Source organism: Neophocaena asiaeorientalis, unplaced genomic scaffold, assembly GCF_003031525.2.
Source record: "Neophocaena asiaeorientalis asiaeorientalis breed wild unplaced genomic scaffold, Neophocaena_asiaeorientalis_V1.1 scaffold635, whole genome shotgun sequence".
Taxonomy (NCBI): Eukaryota; Metazoa; Chordata; class Mammalia; order Artiodactyla; family Phocoenidae; genus Neophocaena; species Neophocaena asiaeorientalis.
In genome coordinates, this window is record NW_020174929.1 from 133687 (window position 1) to 160740 (window position 27054).

Consider the following 27054-nt stretch of genomic DNA (forward strand, 5'->3'; position numbering starts at 1 on the left):
ATTTTTGAAACTTTATTTTAAATGAGGAATAAATCAGGACTTTGCTAGAATTCCCCACCACTCCAGGAGATTTCCTTTTTTGTTTATTTGTTTAGATAGGAGAGAGTGAAAATGAGCTATGTGTCCAGGGTTTCTATTGTCCAAATACTCAAGCCTGAATGTATACATGCTTCTGGTCAAGAAGGAAGTTAAAAAATCCAGAATTTTATCATTATTATTAAGTAGCATGAAATTTCCTCCTGAAAGTTTAAAAAGAAAAAGAAAACACGTCTCTCTAATCTTGAGGAATATAAGTACCAAAGTATGCAGCTGGGGAAGTGGAAGAAACAAATTAACATCTTGGAGATAGAAAATACATTCATTTCAGAGTGAGTGCAAGATGCAAAATCAAATGTGTCACCTTGCTGCCGCACTGGTGATGATCTTCAGACTGCCTGGGTTCCGGATAAGCTTGTCCAGAATGCTGACAATCTGCTCAAACTTGGGTCTGTTGTTTCTGTCTTTCTGCCAGCAGTCCAGCATCAGCTGATATAACGCAGCTGGGCAGTCCATGGGGGGCGGCAGTCGATAACCCTCATCCACAGCTTTAATTACCTGTGTGAGAAGCAAAGTTTCCAGAGACTTAAGAGTTGGAATTTCTTTTACTTCTTCATGGGCAGGTCACACTTATATGACTATTTCAAAGTTAAGTGAAAAAGTGTTCATTTTAAATTTCTTAAAAGGATAGCAGCTTATTAAATAAATATTATTAAATAAATATTATCCATGTCTGAAAATATTAACAAATATTACCCATGTCTGAAATATTAAATAAATATTAATTAAATATTATTAAATTAAATATTAATTAAATAAATATTATCCATGTCTGAAAATATTATATAAAGGAAGATTGAGGCAGAGAAAGTAGATTTAGGAAAGAAAAGTTTATAAAGTAACTTTCCAGATTAAAATAAAAAGAAATGTTCTATGATATAGGAAATTCAGTAATTTATAAAGAAATTATTATTTGGTAATACAGATTTCTATGGAAACTATACATGAATGAATGAATGCAGAAAAAATTACCACAGATTTTAGTTATATCACAGTTCAAATGGTACCTCTCAAATCGTAGTAAGTTCCTTTGGTAAAAGCCCACGTGCTGCACAGCTAACTGACTATTAGTCCATTCACACTTTTAAATCATGTAAAGTCATGATTTTCAAACTCTACTGTGTATCAGAATCATCTGGAGGACTTATGAATATGCAGATAACTAACCACTGATTCCATAGCTCTGGGGAAAGGCCTGATAATTTGCATTCCTACAAATTCCCAGGCCATGATAAAGCTGCTGGTCCAGAGACCACATTTTGAGATCCTCTGATACAGAAAGAATTTGGAAAATAGAGATGTGGTAAAGAGAGACTGATTTTCCCAGTACCATTATAAAACATGGCTTGTTTGAAGAAGTTCAGAAAGGTTTTTATATCCAAATACATTAAAAGCAATTTTATATGTGGTGAGTAGGAAATGACTAAAAGCATCTCAGCTTTCCTTCTTATGTGTCTTTGAGATCATGCTCACAGCTTCTGGCTAAGCATAAAAAAACATCTCCAAGTGCTGATCTCACATGCCAATAGCATCCTTTCACTAAGCATTAGCAAAACATGACTTATAAAAACAAAAATCCTTTTGAGTTGTAATATAAAGTTAAAGATTATTTTCTCTATCCAGAGACTTCAATTTGTATAACTAAATTCATGTGCAAGTTTAATACACTATGAGAAACAACATGCTAGTGATTGGTTGTTTTGTCTGACTTTGGGAAATACTATATTTAAGTAAACAAAACGTTGGCCCAGATGCATTAATTAAGTCTACAAAGGATGGCAGACATGTGTATCTTACTAATGTTACATTGAAACAATTTTGTAGCAAAAATACTTCAAACATTCCCTGATATCTATTGGCTATCTTGTCAGTCACTTATTTTATAAAATTTTATTACAAATGTCTTCACTTTGTCTCATTTCTAAACCCGGGCTTGAGGGAAAAATGTAAATCCTTCAGAGCAACTCATTTGATATCTTTACAAGATTTGGAAGCAATTTCATTTCTTCTAAGTATTCTGTTTCAATGTCACAAACAGGGAGCCACCTGGTTTCATTATGCTCCACTTCCTTGCACAGCTTGATCTCTTAATCCGAACCCATAACTCATAGACTACAAATACTTACATCCTGATTGGACATCTCCCAGTATGGTCTCTCTCCATAGGACATCACCTCCCAGAGAACAATCCCATAGCTCCATACGTCACTGGCTGATGTGAATTTACGGTAGGCTATAGCTTCTGGTGATGTCCACCGGATTGGGATCTTCCCTCCCTTGCAATATAAAATCATATATACATACATGAGCAATGACTAAAACATATAATATACGTTACCATCTGAAATCTGACTGAATTTGTCAGGGTATTTCTTTTCTGAAATGGAATGCGGGTTTCTTCTGATATATCTTGATATTCTTCTATTTTAATACCAAGGAGTGAGTGGCATACTATTTACTGCAATATTTTCTCAATCAATTTGGGAAGATTTTGAAATGATGAAAGGAAAAAAACATTTGAAAATTGCTAAAATGTTGGCATTTTATGTCAATTATGGCACATTTATCAGACATCTGTAGCAAAACAACTTGAAATAGATATGCTATATATTAGAATTGAATGAGGTATCCCAAATCAACCTTTATTGATTTAACATACATTTATGCATGAACAAACTACCTTAGAGCAGAATGTGAATTAAGTTAATATTTGTAAGGAACTTATACCACTCCTTGATACTCCTAAGTTCTTAAAGGTATTTTTTAATTAAATAAATTCAAAATAAAATTATACATCTAAAAAACCTCTCTTCACATACATTAATCAATCATCTTAATTAATTTACTCAGTGCCTCACTCCATCATTAACCACTGAAGTACCCTCCATGTACTAGGTAAGCACCATATGAGCTAGAAAGATATAATAATTACATTCTGAAAATGTATAGTCTAGAGGAGAATGTTGCTTCTATGAGTTATGGGAGATATAAAGGTATAACTTCCATAGAATTTGTTCTCAGTTTAATAAATACATTTAATAAAGATGTGCTGAGTAGCAACCATATGGGAAGTATTATGCTAGTCACTTTGGGTGAGACAAATATAAATAAAACACTGGTCCTTCTGTTTGAGAAATATCAAGCAAATAGGAATGATAATTAGTTGCTGGAAATAACTAAATGCAGAAGGAAATAAGTATTTAACACTTTGCTTCTCAAACTGTACAATGCATATGAATCACCTTGGGCTCACTCTGATTAAAATGGAAATTCTGATTCAGTAGTTCCAGAATGTAGGCAGAGTCTGCATTTCTAACAAGCTCCGGGTAATGCTGGGGCTTTTTAGAATTGCAGACCCTGCCTACATTGAGTAGGAAGATAGTAGTGGAGACTGCTGTGCCGCAGAGCATGGAGCCGAGATTCTCACTAGAGAAACTGAGGAGGTCACATATGAATTGAGCCTTATAAGGTACATCAATTTTTGATACAACAAAAAAAGGGAGGGATGTTCCAAAGAATTCACATCATCAAAATTTTATGCCATATTCATCAAAATGTGTTCTATTGACATTGTACCTCATAGCACTTCACTGGTCCTTAAGTAATGTTCAAGGGTGACAATATATTGCTTTAGAGAAATGGATTGGCAATTTGGGAGGTAAATTATTAAACCTTATCATGCCTGAATTTCCACATCTGTTATTTGGGAAAGTAACAGTGCTGGTTCATAGCACTGTTGTGAGGCTAAATGACAAATTTCAGTAAAATCTCTAGCATAGTTCCTGGCACACAGTAAAGCCTCAAGAAACATCAGCTTAATACTCCCATACTCTGAGGGAAATAGCATAAATCAAAGCACAGAGGAGGAAAATATATGTTCTGGAAAAACGGTTTCCAGTGTGATGATACTACAGAGAGTGTGGAGGCATGCAGTAGGAGAGGATGGGAAAAGGTCGAATTGGGATTTAATCACGGGTACATTGAGCAAGTGTTATCCCGTAGAGGAGAGTGGTATATGTGATTGGAACTATCTCAGTAAACTTGACACTTTTCTTCGATGTTTTCACACAAGTGAGCTCTTCAGAAAGAGTACTGCCAGGAGATCTTTAAAGGGCTTACACTGGGTTTTGAAGGATGCACGAAACTGTAGAGAAGTGGGCACAAAAAGGAGGACTGAGCACAGCCTTCTTGAGAAGATAGCAACCTAAGGGTCATCCATGATTTATACCAGTGCAGTAAAATCAGGTTGGAGAGATGGGAGCTAGACCAATAGGGTTTTGGGAGTTGGTGGGAAACACTAAAGAGCTCAACGTGCACTGGAGTAAAGATTGTCCAGAACCAGAAAAACAGAATAGAAAACTCTATGGAGATGAGAGGGCATATGGTCTTAGAAGTTGCCCCTTTCTTTTCTCTCTCACTTACACTCACTCATTCATTCTCTTCTTTATAGTTTGTATATTTTTTCAACAAAAATTTAAAAGATACTTTTTCATATTTAAATTTGGAGAGTCTTTTTCCTAGCCTAATATTGCCCTTTCTCTACCAACACATTCAATGTTAATAATAATAATAATATTAAAAAAAATTAACTTAATTGTACCTGCAGAGTCCAGATTTGGGTTTTAAGGAATCAGTATTTCAAATACTACCCCATAATTGTGATAAAAACAGAACTACACATGTGACATTTAACTATTATAAATCTATTCAGGATGCCAAATGGAATCATTGCGTACACATTCTTTCCCTTTTAAAGAACTCTGAGAATTAACAGAAGTCAAACAAATTGTACTCATGGGGCAAAGAAAAGATGATACTGTAAAATCTCAGCTGAATGTCTTATCTCTGCTACAGACACTTTGCCATTTCCTTTCCTTTGCCCAGAAACAAATTACTAAAAGCATAAAAATGGCACTAAAAGAAAGAAAGAAAGAGAGAGAGAGAGAGAGAGAGAGAGAGAGAAAGGAAGAAAGTCCTTTCCATGTTGAAAATTTTGCATCTATTTAGTAAATATAAGGCACAGATACGTGTCACCTTATCAAGATTCCTTGAAATTAAAATACAGATATTAGGAAAAAAAACAAAACCAATAGATTGATGACAACCATGAACAATAAGCCCATTTTCTGTGTTTTACTTCAACCAGGATTACAATGGTACATGCTAAAGTTGTTTCATCTTCAGTGCTTTACCCCTGTTTTCCAGAGAGGACAGCCTTGACACTGAACATTTTTTTTTTTTTTTTTTTGTGGTATGCGGGCCTCTCACTGTTGTGGCCTCTCCCACAGCGGCCATGGCCCACGGGCCCGGCCGCTCCGCGGCATGTGGGATCTTCCCAGGCCGGGGCACGAACCCATGTCCCCTGCATCGGCAGGCGTACTCTCAACCACTGCGCTACCAGGGAAGGCCTGAGCATATTTTAATAAAATGTCTAAAAATAGTGAAATACTGAAAAGGGTTTTTTTTTTAATTTGTTTTTAGGAAGAACATAGCTACACCTATGTCGAAGGAGCTTGGAAAGAATCTCTTCACTGGTGGTTCTGCATACAGACATAAATGCCATTGGAGGGACCTCTGATGCCGTAGCCACACCCATCTCTTTAGCGGGAGCTTCACTCTTTCAATTCTTGACTAAGACCCGTGCAGTGTGTTTTCTAATGAAGCACATGGTTACAGATTCAAGCAAATTATTTCCAGAACCATTTTCCCATCAAATGCTGTCTATTTGCTGTGTAAATCTTGTTAAAACATTGTTTCAAATGCACACAGTGGCAGAGTCCATGCCACTCTCTCGCTTTGTCACAGCTTACCCTTCTCCCTCCCCATATCTTCAAGTCCATTCTCTAGTAGGTCTGTGTCTTTATTCCTGTCTTGCCCCTAGGTTCTTCATGGTTTTTTTTTTTTTTCTTAGATTCCATATATATGTGTTAGCATACAGTATTTGTTTTTCTCTTTCTGACTTACTTCACTCTGTATGACAGACTCTAGGCCCATCCACCTCACTACAAATAACTCAATTTCGTTCCTTTTTATGGCTAATACTCCATTGTATATATGTGCCACACCTACCTTCATCCATTCATCTCATTCAGGTTTTTAATCTAAGCTTCCCTCTGGCTCCTCAATGCATCAAAGCTTGAGTTGCTGCCCTTATAGGAAAGCATAAGGAAGGGGGAGATTTTGATTTTTTTCCCCATTTTATTCCAAACATGTTATTCTGAACACATAATGAATGAATAAGTGGCATTCAACCAGCTCAACAACTAAGCCAGTTTGCAAAATTAAATGTTTCCTTACCTAGAAATTTCCATTGATCAACTTTCTAGTGTTTTAGTCTTTTTCTTAGTGGCTGGGCTCTGTTCCAGGTCACTGTTTAGTGAGTTCATATACTTAAAAGTAAATATATTTATTTTAATTACAAGAAGAAAGCTTTTAATTTATATTTCCCCATATGATATCCATACAACGCATTCTAAATGAACAACTGGGGTTAATTTGAACTCATTATTTAGAAGAAAGTGTAAATGAACAAGTATTGTTTGCCTTTACTCAATACTGTTATTGGAATCCCTAGGTAATTAGCTTTTAACCCTAGAATTTTAACCCTGGAACATTTAGCTTTCTCATTAGATGACTTTCATTATCTGCTTCCAGGTGTTTTAGACTGATTGGTTTTGCTCTGGGAATGAAGTGACAATCATATTCAAGACCCTCCTACTGCCCCTAGCCAGCCATCTTGTAAATGGCACCATCCATCACTGGATGAGGAAGAGAATAAAGATGACTAAGGATTATTCATTATTATTTAGGAATTTTTTTTTGTCATCGGCAATAGATTTATAATATACATAAAGCAACAAATAAAGTGTCTAATCTTTAATAGAGTACTCAATAAACCTTTTGCCCTTTCTTCCATTCCAATTCCCTTCAAATAGCACACTTTTACTATTCATGTAAAGAATTTATTAAATGAAGATATAAGGGAAAGCTCATTGCCAACTACAAAGTATTATTCAAATTTATCATTCATTGCTAAAAATACATCAGAGTAAGAAGAGTTTTATAATTTATTTTACTTTTTCCATGATCAGTAAACAACCAGTCACTCTGGTTCAAATGAGAGAAAAATAAACCAACATATTCGTAGTACACGCTTAATTCGAAATCAAACTACAGGAGAGATTCCAAGCTCATAATATTATTATAGAGTTTGAGGCAGGGTGAGTGCACCTATTATCACAGACTCTTTAAATTCAACATTGTAGTTTCAAATTCTTTATATTCAAAACTAGTAAAATAAATTCGAGTAGTAGCTTTTGTCCTATACATTGCCATAAATAAAATAAGTGTGCCCAAACTATCATTTGAAATCATAAGGCTATGAGAGGTTGAATACCACCAAAAATTTAATAAATATTTTTAAGCTATGCACATGAATATTACTCCATTCCTTTGTAGGATGAAGCTAAGTAAAATGTTAAAACATAAAAATAATTATGCATAAGTAATACTCACATGCTGGCTGAAAATATGTGACATATTTATCTGCGAGGTGAATGCCTATTCATGAGTTTACACCCATGACATTTTAATAAACGCAATCAAAATATCAAAAGTAAAGTGATCACGTTTAATATTTAAATCTTTGAGTGGAAACGAACGGTAACTTTCAAGTATTATATCAAAAGCAAATGAGAATAAAATTTAACAAGAATAAAAAGGTGTACTGTTTGTTACATTATGTTTGCTAGCCTGAAGTTCAACATTCTAGGAGACTTGTTGGCAGATGGCTAGTCTGTTGCATAATTTTTCACAAATGGCAATGTATTCCACATTATCCCCTGCAACTTGCAGTCCAGTGTGGACAGGAGAAATTATAAGTACCTGAGAGAGATATTTGATCCCCACTCTCTCATTCTTTCCACATTCTTTATACATGTTGGGTAACTTTAGAACAAGGTCTCTATATAGTAGCACTATTGACATTTTACACCAGATTAATTCTTTGCTGTAGGGGCTGTCCTGTGTATTGCAGTATGTTTACTAGCATCCCTGGCCTCTACCCACTAGATTACATCAGCATCCTTCCAATTGTGACAGCCAAAATATCTCCAGACAATATCAAATATCCCCTAGGGAGCAAAGTCATCCCTGTTCGAGAACTACTGCTTTAGATTGTTTGTGACAAATCCTGATCAGCAAGGGAAAATGATTCAAAGAGGTCCAAGATTTAACTGGATTTTATGTAGACTAAGTGGAATTCTTTCTTTCTTTCTTTCTTTTAACCATTAGCACACTTTCCATGGATATTTTCATTCCTGTTCTAGTCTAAAAAAGGGCCAAGTTCATTAGAGCTCATCTTCTGATATGTGGGTTTTGGTAAATATAATAGCACCTCTTTGAGATTTTTCCCTCTATTTTTTGTTTTCTTTTCTTTTCTTCTTTTTCTCTTGCTTTCTCCCTTTAATTTTTTTGAAACAGGGATCATTTTCTATTGCTAGGAAAACTTAAATTAAGCATCAATTTCTTTGTTAGATGGAAGCATCAATAACCAAAATTTTTGGTAAGAAATAGGCTTTTCCTACAAGAGAAAATGCTATCTAAGGCTACAAAACATAAATATCATTGACATAGTGAGACATTGGATAAGAGACCTAGAGGGCTCAATTTGGCTCTGAAATAAGGGTGAAAGAAGAAGCTGGGGCCCATAAATTTTAATTTAGTCACACTTCACAATAACTCTCTCTGCCTTCAAGCTGAGCATCTGTAGATCTGAGACTATCAAAATAAAATAAATTGAATATACAAGAGTCTGACTCATTAAATTTCCTACAAGTAATGTATTGCAGAATTTATTTATACTTTTACTTCTGATTGGACCACAAAAATTCCTCTTCCTTCCCCACCTCCCACCCCAACAAATTTAAGCCAACATTGCTTGACTTATATTTTCTTCTTCTTTTTCACATTCAGAAATTGCTTTTTCAGTTTATATGTGTAGAGGGCATTTAAAAAATTTAGATGCTTTCCAAAAAACTGCCAACATATCCTTCAATGAGCTATCCAAAAATTTGGATTTGATGACACAAGTGGTGTCATTTGGTATACTGCCTTCTTGCCATAGTAAAACTATTCTAGTACAACTGTTATTAATGAGCTAAACCTTTGAAATCAGTTGGCAATTGAAGTTTTGGTTGGTAAAATGCTCCTAGGTGTTCAGAAAAGTAAAGCACCAGATACTTACTCTAAAAATAATTTATGAAGATGTGTTTTTTACAATATTTTAACAGATCATTAAATGAAGCATTTACTTAAGGTGGTCTCTATGTCTGTATGTAAGCTCCCCAGATATTTACATATTTGAGAAACGTCTCCAGTTGCCTGGAGCAAGCCCAGATTCACAGCATATGGAGTGTTTCTAAAACTTCAATTGCAGAGGGACCTCCAGTTCACACTCAACAGAATCAGAAGCTAATGCTTGTTCCCCATATTTGCAATGCCAAACCCAGAGCCAGTTCCTCCCAGTGCTGATGTCACATCTATGACAGTCAGTATTGGGGGTGCAGGGGGATTTACGGTCACACGTTCCATTTGGATTCTTAAGTTTAGTAGGAATTAGGAGTTGTCATTTCTAGGCTTAGCTTTGACTGTATTATCTATTTTTTGCCAAGTTTCTTAGCCTCTCTGTGCAGATATCTTATCATTCATAAACTGAGGGTCATGGGAAACATAAAACTTGATTTTATGTTCAGTTTCATCTATCTCTAACAGCTGTGCTAACGTATAAACCTTTGCTCTTTCAACTTTCAACTTTCTATCTTAAACCTACAGAAATATCAAGGATGCTGACATTTTTAATGTTAATTATTTTGGCTCTTGTTTAGTCCAAAGATGATCCTGACTTTGGACTAAACTGCATATCTATTGGCTGTAATATCTGGATTTACTTCCATAGAATTCTTACAGAAAAGTTAAAGGAGAATAAAAGGGCACAAGTAAAGATACTAGGGATTCTCTGGGCAGAGGCATTATGTAATTGCTAAACTCTAATCCAGGAGTAAAGTAGTACAAAACCTTGTTCACTTTGTCCAGAAACAGCAGTTAGAATAGGAATCACAAAGTAAACATGTTCTTGGAAGATCCTGCAATTCAGTTCTCTAAACTTAATGAATTTAGACAGTTTAAATGAGACATTTGGCTAAAAGCCCTGAATTTTTCAGGTGCTTAACTGAAGTCAGCTCATTCACTGTGGGTTAGGGGGCTTCAAGTCTTGAGTTCTAAAGAAAAGGAGTGTAATTGCTGAAATCTCTGGACATTGAGCCCTAGTATCTTATGTCTGCCCCAATTTTTCTCTGATTATATACACAAATCTCTCCTTACTGATTTAAGAAATGCTTTGCTGATCCATATTTCACATTGCCTGCCTGTGAGCTCTGCCAGGTCATAGTTAGAGTGACAAAGGACTTCGGAGAGTTTATCTTAGTAAACCCAGAGTAATTGAGTGTTTAACCTGGAGGCAAATATTGGCTTCTCAGGTTAGAAGTGGAACTATAGAGATAAATCATTTGACTAAAGGATTTAGGATCTATCGTCAGGAAGTAAACTTCATTCACTGCAGACAACAGTAGACAACAAGGTGAAGGGCAATCCAAGAAGACTCCCAGGGGAAGCATCTGTTCTAATTCCCAGTAGTTCAAATCTAAAAGTCATTGAGAGAATTGTTCCAGCAGATGTTGACTGCCACAAGAGATCAGAGACAGATGATCTCTCAGGTAGCAAAAGTCAATATTTTGAACTTTTGAAATTTTTCAACATTCCGTGAGACACTTAAGAATTTCTTAAGTCTTCACCTTGTATTCTAAGTAACTCTATGGCTATCCAGGAAATAAAATACAAATAACTTTTCTGTTACTTTCAGAGTCAAATAATACAATATAAAATTAGGTCATCTGATGTATAATGTATATCTTCAACAAAAACAAAAACAATGAAAAAATTTAGGGATAAGACTAAACATACAGCCTAATGTGGGTACAGCTCTTTTCAAAGTTCAAAGAGGTTTTAAGTGTTAAACCTTGTGTTTTATATATACTGAATTCCTACTTTATTTTTTAAAGGTTACAGAAATTCATTTGAAAGTGAATTTTTAGCACTCTGAACACAAGTTTCCAAAAAAGCCATATTGATAAGTAAATAAGTCAGAAAGACCTATCCAATATAGCAGGAAAATGATATATTTACAATAAAAATAATGAAACAGAAGTATTAGATTCATTCTAGTAATTAAGCAAAAAAGTACATAACTTGGGTAGGCTTGGTTTTATTAATATTGATAACTGAAAAATTAGGAAAGATAACATGATAGTTTGAGGATCTCATAAATATCTGCTGAGACAATCCTGACTAGACATCATGGCAATGGTTTCCTTGTATGTCTATGTTAGGTAAAAATTGCTTGAAATACGGGGGCAGTTCCAGAGCAATGGCTAGCAAATGAAAGGGAAAAAATCATGGGAGTGGGCCTGAACCATGACATGTAAAACTGTAGTTGAAAAAGGGTCATAGGACAGGAATGAATCAAATTATTAGCCATTCCAGGCATCAAGTAGTAAGACTGGCTTGGGAAATAATGACTGCTGTCTCTCCCAGTGCCGGAGCAGCTGGGGCTGGTCAGTGGCTTCAGGGTACATGGGAAAAGCTTCAGGCAATGTGTCATCACAAATTTGAAATGTGGGATATTCACAAGTCAACTGGAAATAATTTTAGTAAGTGATTTTTACTAAGCTTCCAGGGCTCAACACTACAGACTGGACCAGTCACTATTTGCTTGTTTTTAAGTCTGAGTTATATCATTAATCTGACTACTTAACTTGTCTTCTTGCAAAGTGAGCCTGTTGGAATAAGAGAAATTATTAAAATTATTCCATTGAATTGAAAAATAGTTAAAGCAAATGAATTTGGCCTATTAACCTCAATATTTACATTATTTTTTCCTTCACTCTCACTAATTCTCTGTTCTAATGTCATTTTATTAGAGAAACTCTCTCTGATCGTCCTATCTACAGTAGCATCTCCCGCATACTGTCCACATTCAGCATCTTATTTCTCTGCCTTGCTATATCTTCACCTGTTTGTTTATTATGTGGAAAACCACACTAGAACGTAAGCTCACAGAGCCAGGGCTTTGTTTTTACCTCTGGGTTCTCAGGTCTTAGAACAGTGCCTAGTATATTGTAGGCACTCAAATATTTGTTGAATGAATGAATGAATGAATGATGCACTGCAGAGAAAACTGTTCCTGCTAGAGACTGTGTGTAATATATTTACATAGAACCTCCTCACTCGTGTGTATCATTCCAAAATTATAGTTGTAATTTTTCTCCACATAAATCTGGATGGATTATTTTCACATGTTGAAATGTTCGTGCTATCCATCTCTCTGAAATGGGTGGCTAGAAAGTATTTGATCCCTCATTAAACTTTGAGGCACCATTAACTGAGATTATAAAATCTTCTAGAGTTTTCTGATTTGGGGATATATAAGTTTACTTTGTGAAGCTACATAAGACAGAAGCTATGTACTGATCCTAAGAGACTAGAAAATGTTGACATTATTTATTTTGTGTCCAAGCTTAAAATACATTATTATATGAAGGCCACTGATTAGATATTTACTTATTGCTTTTTTTCATTCATGTGTAAATTACATATGACATATACTACTTATCAAAATACTATTATTCTCTTTTTATATCACACAAGTTTTTGGTATACATAGTTTTTAGTCCTTGAGAATTCTACAGAAGTAAGGCTCATGTTTTCTAATATTCATATTCTTCAAGTGGAGTTATCCTGAAACAGAGTATTCAGCCACTTAGCTTTTAATCACTTGCTTTAGCCCCTTTTTTTTTCTTGTCTTGCAAATGAAATTAGATAAGACAAAGCAGTAGTATTTCTGGCATCAACTTGGCAGACTCACAGAGAAAAAAAATAGAATAAGTTATTATGTAAAATAAGATTTCTTTTTCCTATTACTTAACACATAATGCCTGTAATAACTTTTCATTTGGTTTTATCTTCTAAAAATTAAATAGATGTTAATTGGCCATAGGGCAATGTGACACAAGACAGAACTTTTTTCATTCAATATAAAAATCCACTTGGCAATTACTCAGTATGCATCTCCATAACAGAAATAAAAAGAAAAATACTAATAATGAAGAATGTAACCAAGAACACATCATTTGGTTTTCTTAAATTTCCCAGATCAGTTTATGTGGTAATTATACCCCTAAAATGAATTTGGGGACTTGAGAACAGGATTGACTTTATATGACACAGCATATAAATTAGGTAAAATTCTATATTTTCTTTAACTTGATCCTGTTTAAAACAGCAAATTGACCACTATCATCTTGGAATTTTGGATTCCATCTATTTTAACATACAAACATAATATATGTATTCATACACACATAAAAATGTTAACTTATTAAAAGTGAAATTTCATAAGAAAAAGATTGAAAAATTATTCAGTAGAAAACAGTTCTCACCAATAATACCATGCTTCTGATAGTATAAAATAGAGCAAATCAGTAGTTCAGTCCAAAGAAATGGGAAACATGCCATAATTATACTCTGAAATTCACATGATGTATAACTAAAGAGAGGTAATCCATTTTTTTGTTTGTTTTTCTCAACAACAAAAATTCTCTGATGTTTTAAATTTGCAGAGCTAAATGCTCCAATCATATCCATCCCAAGTAAAATCCAGGGCCTTTTATGATGGTTTGCAACCTTAGGTATGCAGCCGCAGGTATGCTTTCAAGACCTTTCTTCAAAACATGTTATATCACGTAATACTATAGCATAAGTCAGATTTTATATCATTCAATAACTACTCAAATATTTAGTTTTTAAGGTGTTATTTTCCTCATAAAGTATCTATAACAGTGGTTCTCAAAGTGTTATCCAAGCATTTCTTGGTGTCCTCAAGAGCATTTCAGGGGGTCTGCAAGATTGAGCTATTTTCATAGTAATACCAAAACTTTACACCTTTCTCATTCTCATCATGTCATGAATGTACAGTCGAATTTTCTAAAGGTTACAGGATGCATAATAATATTGTATAATAAAAAGTGTCAGTGTGTGGAATTTCCGTATAACTCAGTAGTGAGAAATCAAGAGAAATAACTATAAGTGTGTATTGAAAAAAAATTCCAATTTCCTATCCAATATTCTTATGGAAATCACATAAAAGTGTATATTATTATCTCAGCTGACTCCTTCCTTTCAGGCATACTATTGAGGATATAAGGAAGGAAAACTCAGAGTACACTTAAGACAGTATCAAAAGCAGCAGGAGAAAATGTCTGATACATTGTTTTAAGTTGTAAGGCTAAGGGTTTTCTCAACTCCTCAGATGTCCCCTCCAGTTTAAGAATCTTTAATTACAGAATTAGTGGATATAATTTCTATTTCACTCTTCTACCCTGCCTGTCAACCACAGAGGTGTTTTAAAAATGAGAACAGCAGACACCCTACATTCATTCAGTGGCATTGAATCAAATGTCTCTCATGATTTCTTAGTGCAATTACCCTCTATCTAAAGGCAATAACTTTCAGAGGAGCAATCGGAAAAGTATAATGAATTGAGGCACTGAATGCTGATTTCTGAAATGTGTTAAGTGTGATTAAAGTAACGTGACTGGTAAAGCAGATTAACAAGAATGTGTCCATCCAAAAAAAATGCCTTGGCACACTATTTTAAATGGTGAACTTGTTTTTCTGAAATAACCATAATCATAGCATGCTAATTCGAATAAATAAGGCGGATGTCTAAGCTGAATAATCTGTTTTTGGTTAGAAAACAACCCAGACTTTACAACAATGTGCTACTTTCCTTATTTATTAACTATAAGCTTATTGAAACCACAGATTTTATCTTAGTCAAGTCTGCTTCCCAAAATACTATATGCCTAAACAATTTTGAGTGATAGTATCATTTACAATCTAGTTTTAAAGATAATTTCGAAAGAGGAATTCCCCAAACATTTTGGACAATAGCAGTGTTCCTGCAGTAAGTACACATTCCCAAAATGACAGCTTAGTATGACAACACTCATTTCATTGTTTCAGTGTCTTTGTTTAAAAAACAAAACAGAAGTCCTATTACTGTATGACCGTGCCTCATATTTCAGGGTAAATTATAAAATTATTGTACCAAACAAGGCTTATTATGGGAAATTAAATCAAAAATGTCTAAATTATTCTAGAAATGCAGATGCAAATTACAGCTTCTCAGAGGGAAGTCAGGACTCCCACAGATATTTTGAGGAGTTCCAAGGAAATACAAGGATGAACACTGAAGAACTCTAATCAGCTATTTATTGGTAGTGAATGAGCCCGTTTGGTTAGTGTGGCTTTTAAGAATCTTCTGGGAATGAAGCATAAATGCAAAGATCCTATTGCACTTTTACTTCACAAAGGCTAAAGAGGAATTTTGACACATCAACATCATTCTACTAAGGTTGAAATAATCTTGTGGACCCCTTGGTCCTGACAAAGTAAAAATCAGTATAAATGAAGCTCCGAAAGTTAACAGTATACAGTCTCCAGAGAGCAGATGATGTAGATTCGAATGAATCTTTCAACTTTCTCCAAGAGAAATTGTTTCTTGGAGTATCCTAGTGCAAGAGTTCAGAAGTAACCTCCCCAAAACGTGCCACTTTGGCATATGAATTTTTTTGAGCCAAAGGCAATCAGGACCCTGCTCCTTCAAGAGAAGCTTCTGCCTCTCCCTTACCTACCTAGAAGAATTTAAATCGTCGAGGGAGGGTCCTTTCCCAGAATGAGATTACCAGAGATGAATTTCATCTGAGTGGCCCATCTGTATGTCAGGGCAAACATCTAATTACCCAACATCTACTCTTCTTATCAACTTGTGAATTACTTTCCTCCTCTTTGAAACCTCAGGCCTTCTTTGCCACTCCTTAGCTCAAGATGGCATATATACCTCATTTTACCTTTCTGTCTTTGACCCTCTCATATATGTGAGATTCCATGCATATGAAATTAAATTTGCTTTTCTCCTGTTAATATCTCATGTTGATTTGATTATTAGACCAGTTAAAAGAAGCTCTGAAGGGTAGAGGAAAATTCTTTCTCCCCAACACTAGAAATTAAGACTAGTATTGAGAACAAGGATGTGCTCATTTAAAGAACAGAGAGATTAGAACCTGAATGAATTACCGAAAAATAGAATATCTCAGATAAAGGCCTTTTCCCCCAAATACTTTCTATTAGAACTGGAAATATTTCTTGAATAAGGTGATTTTTGTAACAGGGATAATGCTAGCAAGAATACTTTTCATGGAGTGTGTTAATAGCTCAAATAGTAGCAGAGGGTTATGAAGAATATCTTTAGAATGCAGAGTAGCAGTGAGTAGAATAAAAAACATTCTCTTCCAGACAACAAATATTATATATTATCATCTGTTGTGTATGTTGTCCCCTGGAGTAATAATTTAGTCATAAAAATGCTTTGCTGAAGAATGGTGGCTGACTAATTTTTCTGGTGATCAGAGAAGGAGCACAAAAAGCACTATCAAGATACCCATGTTTTGTAATTTTATCAAGTTTTCAGAGCTGTGTAGGAATAGCCACTGTTCTAAACGTAATTCAACTAGCTACAAGGCATACAATTTTCTTAAATTTCTCTTGCTCTTAATCTAATGAACTGTGTTCCTAAGAACAGCAACATTTTTTGCTGTTTTTTTGTTTTTTTGGGTTTTTTTGCGGTACGTGGGCCTCTCACTTTTGTGGCCTCTCCAGTTGCGGAGGAACACCGGACCAGGGCACGAACCTGTGTCCCCTGCATCGGCAGCCGGACTCTCAACCACTGCGCCACCAGGGAAGCCCAGAACAGCAACATTTTTATGCAGAACACAGTTTCTAAAAATACTTAGATTCATGAACAAAGGTAATCTGCTAGAGAGTACACCTGAAAACGGGAAATGCAAACAAGGGTAAAAGCCATTACGAGAGTTCCAACTTCTAAATCAACACGGCTAGGGATATATCTGAGGCACAGAACTTCTTTCTGTGTTTCTATCACTGTGGCTTTACTTGTACATGAAACTCAGTCTTGCATATTGAGCTCTTTCTCAAAGTGAGATATAGTTGCCATGTGACAACCCTAGTGGCTATTAATAGAGTTACTGAGGTTGATGACTTCTGAAAAGAATGAGAATTTTTGTTTGCTTCTTTGTTTGTTTAATCAGGAATAAACTCTTAGAATTAAACAAGAAGAAAGCAGCAGAAGCTGACTGTCTTTTTTAAAAACTGCTCATTCTCTTGGCTAGTGAGAGTATAATGAAATGGCCTCATTTATATATTGCCACTAAAAATGAAAAGTGATAACAAACTATATGTAAAACAATTAAGCAATTCATGTACCAAAATCTTCACATATTTGTCCATATTTTGAGTCACCAATTTTCTAGAAATTTAGCCTGAAGAGGTAATGATAGAAAGGCATGAATTATATATATCAAGATGTACATCAAAGTATTGCTAATAATAGCAAAACATTAGAATTCTACCCAATTAATAGTACATTGGCTAAATAATGTACATGAGTAAAATGGAGTACTATACATTATTTAATAATACTGTAAAAAAAATTTCATCATCCAGAAAATTCTATATTTTATATTTCATGTTAAAAAGGGCAGATTACAAAATGATACTGAATTTGTATATAAAGAAAATACTGGATTTCTTAAGTGGAAATCATTTTTTATATCAGTATACATATTATGATCTTTTTTTGTCACTATATGCAGAACTGAAAATATTTTTTATATGAAAATGCATAGAAAAATATTATGAAAAGATAAAATTAAAATGTTAAAACTGATTATTTTTGAGTAGTGTCATTAGCCATGATTATCATATTTTTATTTTTAAAAATTTCTTCCATAAAAAAATTTCCCTAAAATAATAATATGTCAAAGAAATTTGCCAAAAACATAAGAAGAAATAATCAAATGCATTTTGAATCAAAGGAATGCAAATTGACAGATAAAATTCCTCACAGTAAGTAAATATTTAAAATAATGATAATATCTAATTTTATTAGGAGTGTATTGAAATGTGCTTTTAAAGTAGGCACAGACTCTTTAACACAGAAAATCTACTTTTAGGAATATATTATAGGGAAATCATCAAACAGCTATGAATGCAGATGTATCATATACACATTTGTAAAATATCTTGAAAAATAGATATAATAATAATTTGCCCACTAATTAGGACGGTTTAAAAAATGATACAACTAGAAAATAGAATATATTAAACAGCTAAAAGTATAAACAAATATTATTTATTGACAGTGAAATATATTCAAGAGGTATACTGCTAAGAAGAGAAATGAAGTATACAATTTGCATTCAGGATAATCTAATTTTAATCATTTATTCATGCATATGTCTGTATATAGAGGCATGCACAAAAAAATCTGGAAGAACTGACTCACAAAGTTACAAATGTTCTGTGGGTGGCATAATTACGGATGACTTTTCTCCTTTTTATTGCTTTGTTTTAAAATTTTTATAATGTAAACGTGTTACTCATGTAAGCATTAATTTTAAAATGGTTTAAGATTATACCTAGTTGGATGAGGGTACTAAGAATTTATCCAATCTTTTCTTAACAGTGGTTCAACCATGACAAAAAGATAGGTCAATAAGACTTTAGACATGTTAGAACCTTGCTGCCTTTTTTGGGAGAATCATTGAACCAACATATGGAATTTCAGAATTAATATCATTACTCACCTTATGGACAGTGACCATCTATTTTTCCAGAATAAGTAACAATATTTTACTTTTAAAGGATAAGTTTCATACGGGGGAAGATATAATTGACAAAGCATTTTGGGATGTGATTTCTATTTATTTGTCAGTCAACATAATACAAGTTGCTAAACAAAGATAAAAGAAAAAAAAATGAGTTACTCACTCTTGTTGTGTAAGCAGCTTCTGGGTCATCTTCTAGAACACGTGAAAGTCCAAAATCAGAAACCTTACACACCAAATTACTGTTGATCAAGATGTTCCGAGCAGCAAGGTCTCGGTGAACGTAGCCCATGTCTGAGAGATACTTCATGCCAGATGCTATCCCTCGAAGCATCCCTACCAGCTGGATAACCGTAAACTGGGCATCGTGTTTCTGAGAAGTATTTCAAATGTACAGTTAAGGTGTGTTTCTATTTCCTAAGACATATCTTGATTAAAATTTCACATACTGAATTGTAAAGTATATACATTCTAGTTTTAAGTACACCAGCCAGGACTAAATAGATGCAAGAGTAAAACAAAATAGCATAGTAGCTACATTACTTTGTAGCAAGAAGTAGCCTAATATTCTTTTTTTTTTTTTTGCGGTACGCGGGCCCCTCACTGCTGTGGCCTCTCCCGTCGCGGAGCACAGGCTCCGGACGCGCAGGGTCAGCGGCCATGGCTCACGGGCCCAGCCGCTCAGCGGCACGCGGGATCCTCCTAGACAGGGGCACGAACATCGGCAGGCCGACTCCCAACCACTGCGCCCCCAGGGAAGCCGGCCTAATATTCTTTAACTTCAGGTTCAAAACTAGAACTTTGCTGGTCGTTTGATGAGACAAACTCCTTCTCAGAAACTTTAAGGTCACGAACAAAAAAATAAAATGGATCCTGTGGCTATTTTAGGTTTGTATTTATTGGTTTGATTTGAATGCTTATTCTTTCTTCTTGTTTTCCTATATTTTATTAATTGCTTCAAATATGGTAGATTTTAAATCTTTAATTATCATAATAGATAATTAGTTCAAAATTAGTCAAAAATATTTACTGAATATTTGTTGTTCTACCCAACCCTGAGTTATAGGTCATAAAACTGAAAATAATAAGAGATAAATTCAAATGGTCCTGGATTTAGAAAAGTTTCCAATCTACTCAGATTAAAATAGAAATATACAGTTTATTTGATAGATAGATAGATGATAGATGCTTGCATACATATATAAATATATAAAAAAATAAAATTTAATGTCTAGCAATATCTAAACAATAATTTTAGAGGAAAATTTATTATAATTTTAAAAGAATATTTATTATAATATTTTGAATTACCTGACTTGCAAAACGTTTATTTTTGAAATATGTTTGTGAAAATAATTGTTACTGAAACCTTTATTCAGCTCATGAATATTAAAATAAAGAATATCATTTCTTATTCATAGAAAAATTAGTATTTTCCTCCATGATTATGAATTATACTATATATCTTATCTATCTATCCATCTATCTATCTATCTACCTATCTATCTATCCCTATCTATATAATGCTGAAAGCACCTTGAGGATAGGGTCTGTGTTTGTTTTTTTTATCCCTTGTTTATAGTGACTGGTGATTGACAGTGTCTTTTTTTTTGACAGTGTCTTGTACTCTGTAAATCTACTGAACTTCTTTGAATGTAACATTTGTTGATATTAGTAAAACATAAATTTTCTAAATGTAAACAACTGAAATTTATATGTAAATATATGTTATATATGTACATATGTATGTATATATTATGATATATAAGTAATGTTATCTCTGGATTGAGAATACTTAGGCATTATAACACATGCTTAGTTTGTGAGTGGACAGTACTATGTGAGAGATAGAAGGTCTTCTATCTTACAGTAGATGGAGGTTGCTTTAAATAAAGAAATGAATATTTCTGTCTTATATCAATGTTATTTATGTCTTACTTTAGAATCTTGAAATTTTTGTTTTAACCAATGTGAATCTTGTCTGAATAAAAAGGATGAAGAAAATTGCACAAATTTGTTTTAAAAACATAAACCATTGACATTTGGATGTTACAAGATAAAAATGTAGTTTTACAGTCTTCCTTTTGCTATTTAGTCCCAAAAAGTTCAGTTTTCTTAAAACTTTATCTAATTGTTTAGCATAATATTAGAGGTTGTCTCTATCATTTTCAACAATTTATTCCACATTTATATATGTGTGCAGATAGATAAAGATAAGGTGGAGATATGCGAATGTGTATACAATCTTCTACTTACACGTAAGAAACTGTCCAAGGAACCATTCTCCATGTATTCTGTGACAATCATAACTGGTTTACCTAGGTATAGGTAAATAATAAATGTATAATCATCAGTAGAGTTCAACAAATATCATGCAATGAACATATATAATACATTTTGATACACCTAATGCATTAAAAATATGAATTTTTCTCTGTCCTCCAAATTTTGCTAAATTACTATTAAAAAGAAAACTAGCTTTCAATAGAAAATTTTAAAAAAAATCGAGAAAGATTGGTTTTCAGAAAAAGGCCTATAACTTATATGATATCTAAACTGGCGTTTTGGTATGGTTTTCCTTAAACACAAAATATGCCCTTTTCTTCACTCTAAGTGCATTTTAGCTGAACTACAAAATCAGATATTTCTTTCTTCAAGCCCAAGATAGAGTCATGAATTCCACAATCATTTACACTCTCTACAGATATATGCAGAGCTATATGCTAGGTGTTTTCTCTTGTGCTGGTTAGTCAGAAGCAAGTAAATCAAAGTCCCTACCTTCATGGATCCTATATGTAAATTGAACAAAACAATTAAGACTAATTATTATAATCTGTATTCAATTAACACATTAAAAATTATAAAATCCATGCTATGCTTAAAAGAAAAATAAAATTAAAATTGCTCTTGGCAGTAACTTGTAATAACCATTTTGGAAATATGGGCCTTAAACATCATTAAACATTTTAACAAGCATTTAAATGTATTTGTACAGTACTTTGTGCAAGGTGCTGGTTTAATTATTTTACATATACTAGCATTAATTATCATCATTTCCACTTTTTACATGAAAAAAACTGAAATATATAGAGGGTAATTAACATCACACAGCTAATAAGTATAAAGCCAGAAGTTGCAACCTGAATATATTATGCTGTTACTTTTGGAAATGTACACTGAGGGAAACATTTAAAATAGGAAAAAGCATTAGACACAAAGGTGCTAAGTATACTGATACATAGATCTACAAATAGAATAAATCTTCAACTATAGGTAATAACTGAGGCAATTGTTGGTTGTCAATTCTACACATCTTTCCAAATTGAAAGAATGACTCTGAAGACTGTAGCACTTTCAGAAATTATTACAGTAAAATGTAACTCCAATTTCAAAGCCTACACATGTTACCACAGCATAATTCACTTCCCTTATTGTTGCTATGATATTGTTTTAACTATAAATCTATCATTTTACAAAGAGAAAAAAAAAAAACCTCCCTTCTCTCCCGAGTCTAGAAGATCTGCATTAAGTCTTGACTAAGCATGAAAAACCTTGAGCACATAATAGATTTTAAACAAACATCCATGTACATCTAACTGTAGAGCAAGCATGATTTTTTTCATGTGTTCCTTCTACATCATGGTTTGTGTGCCATTCTGATGCCAGAAAATAGCTTTTTTCCTTGTTTTTCCTTTCCTTTCCTTAATTAATACTGGTTGTGAATTATGGCTTAGTACCGTGAAGATTATATTGATGCTTACTACGCTTAATACGTGAATATATACTAAGCTGTATGTCTTATTTATTTAGAGGTGAGGAAATTATTTAAATTCTGTAAAATTTCTTAGATTTTCATATATGTAAAAATAAATTGACACAGCAATTTATTGTCAACTGAGACACTGATTTAGTTATATATTTTGGGTAATATATCAAACATCATACATGCCTTGGTGTAACACTGGTGTAAAGCTTTTTAAACTTAATGTTAATAAAATTTTCCACACGTTCAAAAAATAATCTGATAATGTCTGAAAGGTCATTTTAGTCAAAACCTTGAGCCTCCAGACTTGCTTTTTCAAAATTTTAATTAAGCTTTGATTTAACAATATTCAGGAGAAAAGAGAAGATTCAACATTTCCTTGGAAACTTCTATTTCTCCTGAACTGGTAAATCAAATACCTAAGAACTGATCCCAGAGAACTAATCTGAAATGAAATGAATGAACAATCAAATGAATGAAATCCTGCACATGCGTGTTTTCCATACATCACTATAAGTGTCTATATTTCTTCCTTAATATAATTCTTAGAAGAATAACATGCTCGCAAAACTCAATTCAGCCCTTGAATGTAGTTACAGATATATTGCTTCCCACAGTCAACTCTCAATTACAGTGGCCAGTTACCGTGTTTGTATACTACCCAGACCTTTGCTTATCACTCTTTTCCTTCTGGCTCTCAGCCTTATGACCATTTCATTTCTTGTTAGCATGTCTGGTAAAATGTTTGGCAAGGGAAATAAAAGTAGCTGAAAACTCAAACCAGTCAGTTAAGCCAAAGCCCCATGACCATTCAGAAATCAGACCAGGCTGCATTTAGCTCTATAATTTAGGTATTTGTAAACACATCAGTTAAGATGGGCAAGTCTGAAAATGTGCTTTGCATTAAGATAAAAAATTCAGCAAACCCAAATGTACAGACAAAAAGTAAACAGAATCAAATATTCTGGATCTTCACTAACTTTTCCTTGTGATTTTGATTATGATAAACAGAGTTAAAGGAAAAGCACAATAGTGGTTAGAACTAGTTCTAATGTGTATTAAATGTAGTTGGAAATTATTTATACAATACCAGCTCATCTGCACATGATGCAATGTGTTTCTATCAAAGTTTGCACATTCTTTCATGTGTATTTTGATTTAGAAATGACATTATCAGCTTCTTCAAGAACCTATATCATTCACTGCCCTCAGAGATCCTTAAATACATCTGAGTATATCTATTAAAATCAATGAAATTATTGTTGTTTGGCTGAAATGAAACTCCACCAAAAATCAGCATAACAAAATGTGCAGTGGAATTTTGCTTTTGTTCGTAAATTGATTTATGAGTATAGATAAAATCATGATCTTTCATAATTAAAGGGTTAAAGGAAGCACATCAGTCTCTTACAATCGGTTCATTTCCCCAATGGCTCAGAGATATTTACGAATCATTTTGTTTGCTGACAGAACAAATGTGATTCAAAATGTCTAAGAATTCCAAGTTCAGCACTATCTATTTCACCACCTTCTTAATCACATAGTCTATTAAAAAAAAAACAGCAGGATAATGTGATAAATATATAGCTATATATAGAAATTTTATTGCAATTATCAAATAAATGTTGGTCTTAGATTAAAATAGTTTCATTCAAACATAAAATGTATGTATCAATGATTTAAATGTTATAAACTATTGAAATGTAATTCATTTCCAAAGGAAATGCTATTAGTTCCTACTAACAGTAATTGTGTCTTACATAGTAAGTCTGTCTGTTTTTAAGACTTATACACACTCCAACATGAGTGGGATTTATAAAATCAAAATCTTTGACCTTAGCAGCCAGTACTCATCATTAGTATCATGTAATCAAATCAGGGTAGAAGCAAAAAAGTATAAACAGGAGAAGGAAAATTGAAGAAAATAGACAAAATATGCCTTACTATTCTCAGGAAAGAAGATTTGAATCACTTTTGATTAGAAACTAGAAAATGTTTTGGTTATAGATTTCCATGTACTGTAACTAACTGACTGATAGAAATATTGTAATGAACTGAATTAGAGTATTTTTCTGTAGGTTTCACATTAAATCATATAAACATACAGGGCAACCTTTTCCAAATTCCATTTTAATCAGGACACAATTCATGTTAAGAATGATCCCTATTACATCCACTGGTCTATGAGTTAACCGGGGCAGGGACCAACTCTAGTTTGTCTGTAGTTCTAAATCCAGCTCCTAACAGAGTGCCAGGTAGAATAGATCATACCATGTCTATTATTTCAGGCTAGCTAAAGATAGTCTCTCTCTTCAAAATCAGGCTAAGAAGTACTTTCTCCAACTCTTCCTTAACCAGCCATACTCTATTAATCTTAACACATTGAAAATTTTACATTAAGCTGACTTTAAAATTTTAAAATGTCTTTATGCTTAATTTGAAATGAAATTAATACTTTTAAGGAAAGGACAGGAACAATATTTCTACTCTCCCTTGTATTGTCTATTAAAAAATATGACATGGATTTGAGACAAGTGTCAAAGAAAAGCTTTAGAGAGAGGCAAACAAGAAATAGAAGTAATTTGGCATTGTCACTAAAGAATGACAACTTAATCCAGTAATATCTCCTTATCATATGTGCTGACAATGCAAACAAATGATTAAGCTTTTGGTGTGCAGTGGACACTCACACCAGTACAGAAGTGTTTTCAGTGTTAGAAATCCTCTTAATGGTCTGCCCATGCTTTCCTCAACAGTACAAGGCTACAGTTAAGTTGCATTATTATTATTTTTTAACTTGTAGAAAATAATCCATCCCTAAATAACAACAAAAAGCACATCAGTCTCATCCTATATAATTCCTTCTATTGCACTAGGTGAAAAGTGACCAATGAAAAGTCTTCTTGGATGGAATCTGAACATCTTTTGACTAATGGTGTGATGGCAGAAATATCGAACATTTGCTAAAAACAAGTTCCATCTTTTTGAACTTCAACTAAAATTGATAACACATGTTAGTACCAAGTTCTGAACAGGACTGTGCCCCCAGCTTTCTGCTACTTTGAAGATCAGAGACTCTCTCACCTTCTCTTGTTTAAGACGATCAAGCTCAAAACCACACCATTAAAATTGTTTATGGCTTAATTCAAATAAATGAAAATATAATTATTGAATAAAGGGCTTTCTCTAACTTGAAAATGATACATTATAATAGACTTAGTGTTTCAAAACACATAATTAACAGCAATAATAAAAAATTATCTTTAAGCCAAAAAGGAATTGTTTTCAAGAATTTTCTTCTACACTCCCAGATTAACTGGTAAAATCTTCTCAAATTCAACCAGAAGTGGTCATTTAGATTGCATAGTTCTATTCCACCTAAGAACATATTCTTATGAAATCTTATTTGATCTTACAAGGACCTGGAAGTAATAAAGTAGAACTGCTAATTCCATGTTACAAGTTACAAGTCTCTGGGAGTGGTTTGATTTGTCAGATGTCTCACAAACCAGTAGAGCTGAATCAGAATTTGAACTCTGACCCTCTGATTCTTAATCCAGATACCAATATGATTTCTTTTCTTCTTTAAATACAATTTGTTCATTAAATTATAAGCTCTGTATTTCTAGGTGTGTGTGTGTGTGTGTGTGTGTGTGTGTGTGTGTGTGTGTGTGTGTTTCTGAACTTTGCAGGTAGATTGTTTTAGCAGTCATATACTCTCAGGAAACAAAATGATAGGAGTGGATTAAATAATTTATTTGGTGAAAAAATTGCCTTGTTTATATATTAAATACAACTTATTAACTTTATTCTAAGGCATTTCTATTTCCTCTAGCTGTACCAGGATGCCAGACTTAGAGCTTTTAAATATGCCACTAAAAGAGTTCAAAATCTAATTCTAGGTCTGCTACTCTATTACGCTTGCACTATATGAGATGACTGGGATTTATATAGTCAGATTTGGCAGTCTCTTGCATGCTTATTTGACCAAGGAGATATATGAAATTTAGAACTTTCACTCTAAAAATAAGGCAGCTGTAATTCATATTAGAATGTTACAGACTCCTACTTGAATAAGACATTTAATGTATAATACCTGTGATTTTTAAAGGTCCTTTTTTTTCTTAATGCATTTTTTCCTGCATTTTGGTCTCAGGGGTTGTTTTATGGATTTCTTTGCCGGTGAACATAATTCATATTTGATTATTCCATTTATATTTAAAGATCTTCTTTATATATATATCTTTATATCTAAAGAAGATCTTCCACAATAATTATGGTTTAATTTTGTTTATCATTCAGTAAATGAACTTATAGGAAACAGCTAGCAAAACC

At 33.5% G+C, this 27054-nt stretch overlaps 1 protein-coding gene across 2 annotated transcripts in view; it reads right to left on the bottom strand.

Moving 5' to 3' along the window:
• Positions 1-27054, bottom strand: part of EPHA3 (EPH receptor A3) — a 355098-nt gene that overhangs the window by 20213 nt on the left and 307831 nt on the right. For both annotated transcript variants that reach the window (XM_024761400.1, XM_024761401.1), the window contains exons 12-15: positions 21213-21274; positions 19120-19329; positions 2223-2372; positions 401-594 (exon numbers count right to left, since the gene is read on the bottom strand). In XM_024761400.1, the coding sequence (XP_024617168.1) occupies positions 401-594; positions 2223-2372; positions 19120-19329; positions 21213-21274 (616 nt within the window). The remainder of the gene's footprint in view (positions 1-400; positions 595-2222; positions 2373-19119; positions 19330-21212; positions 21275-27054) is intronic.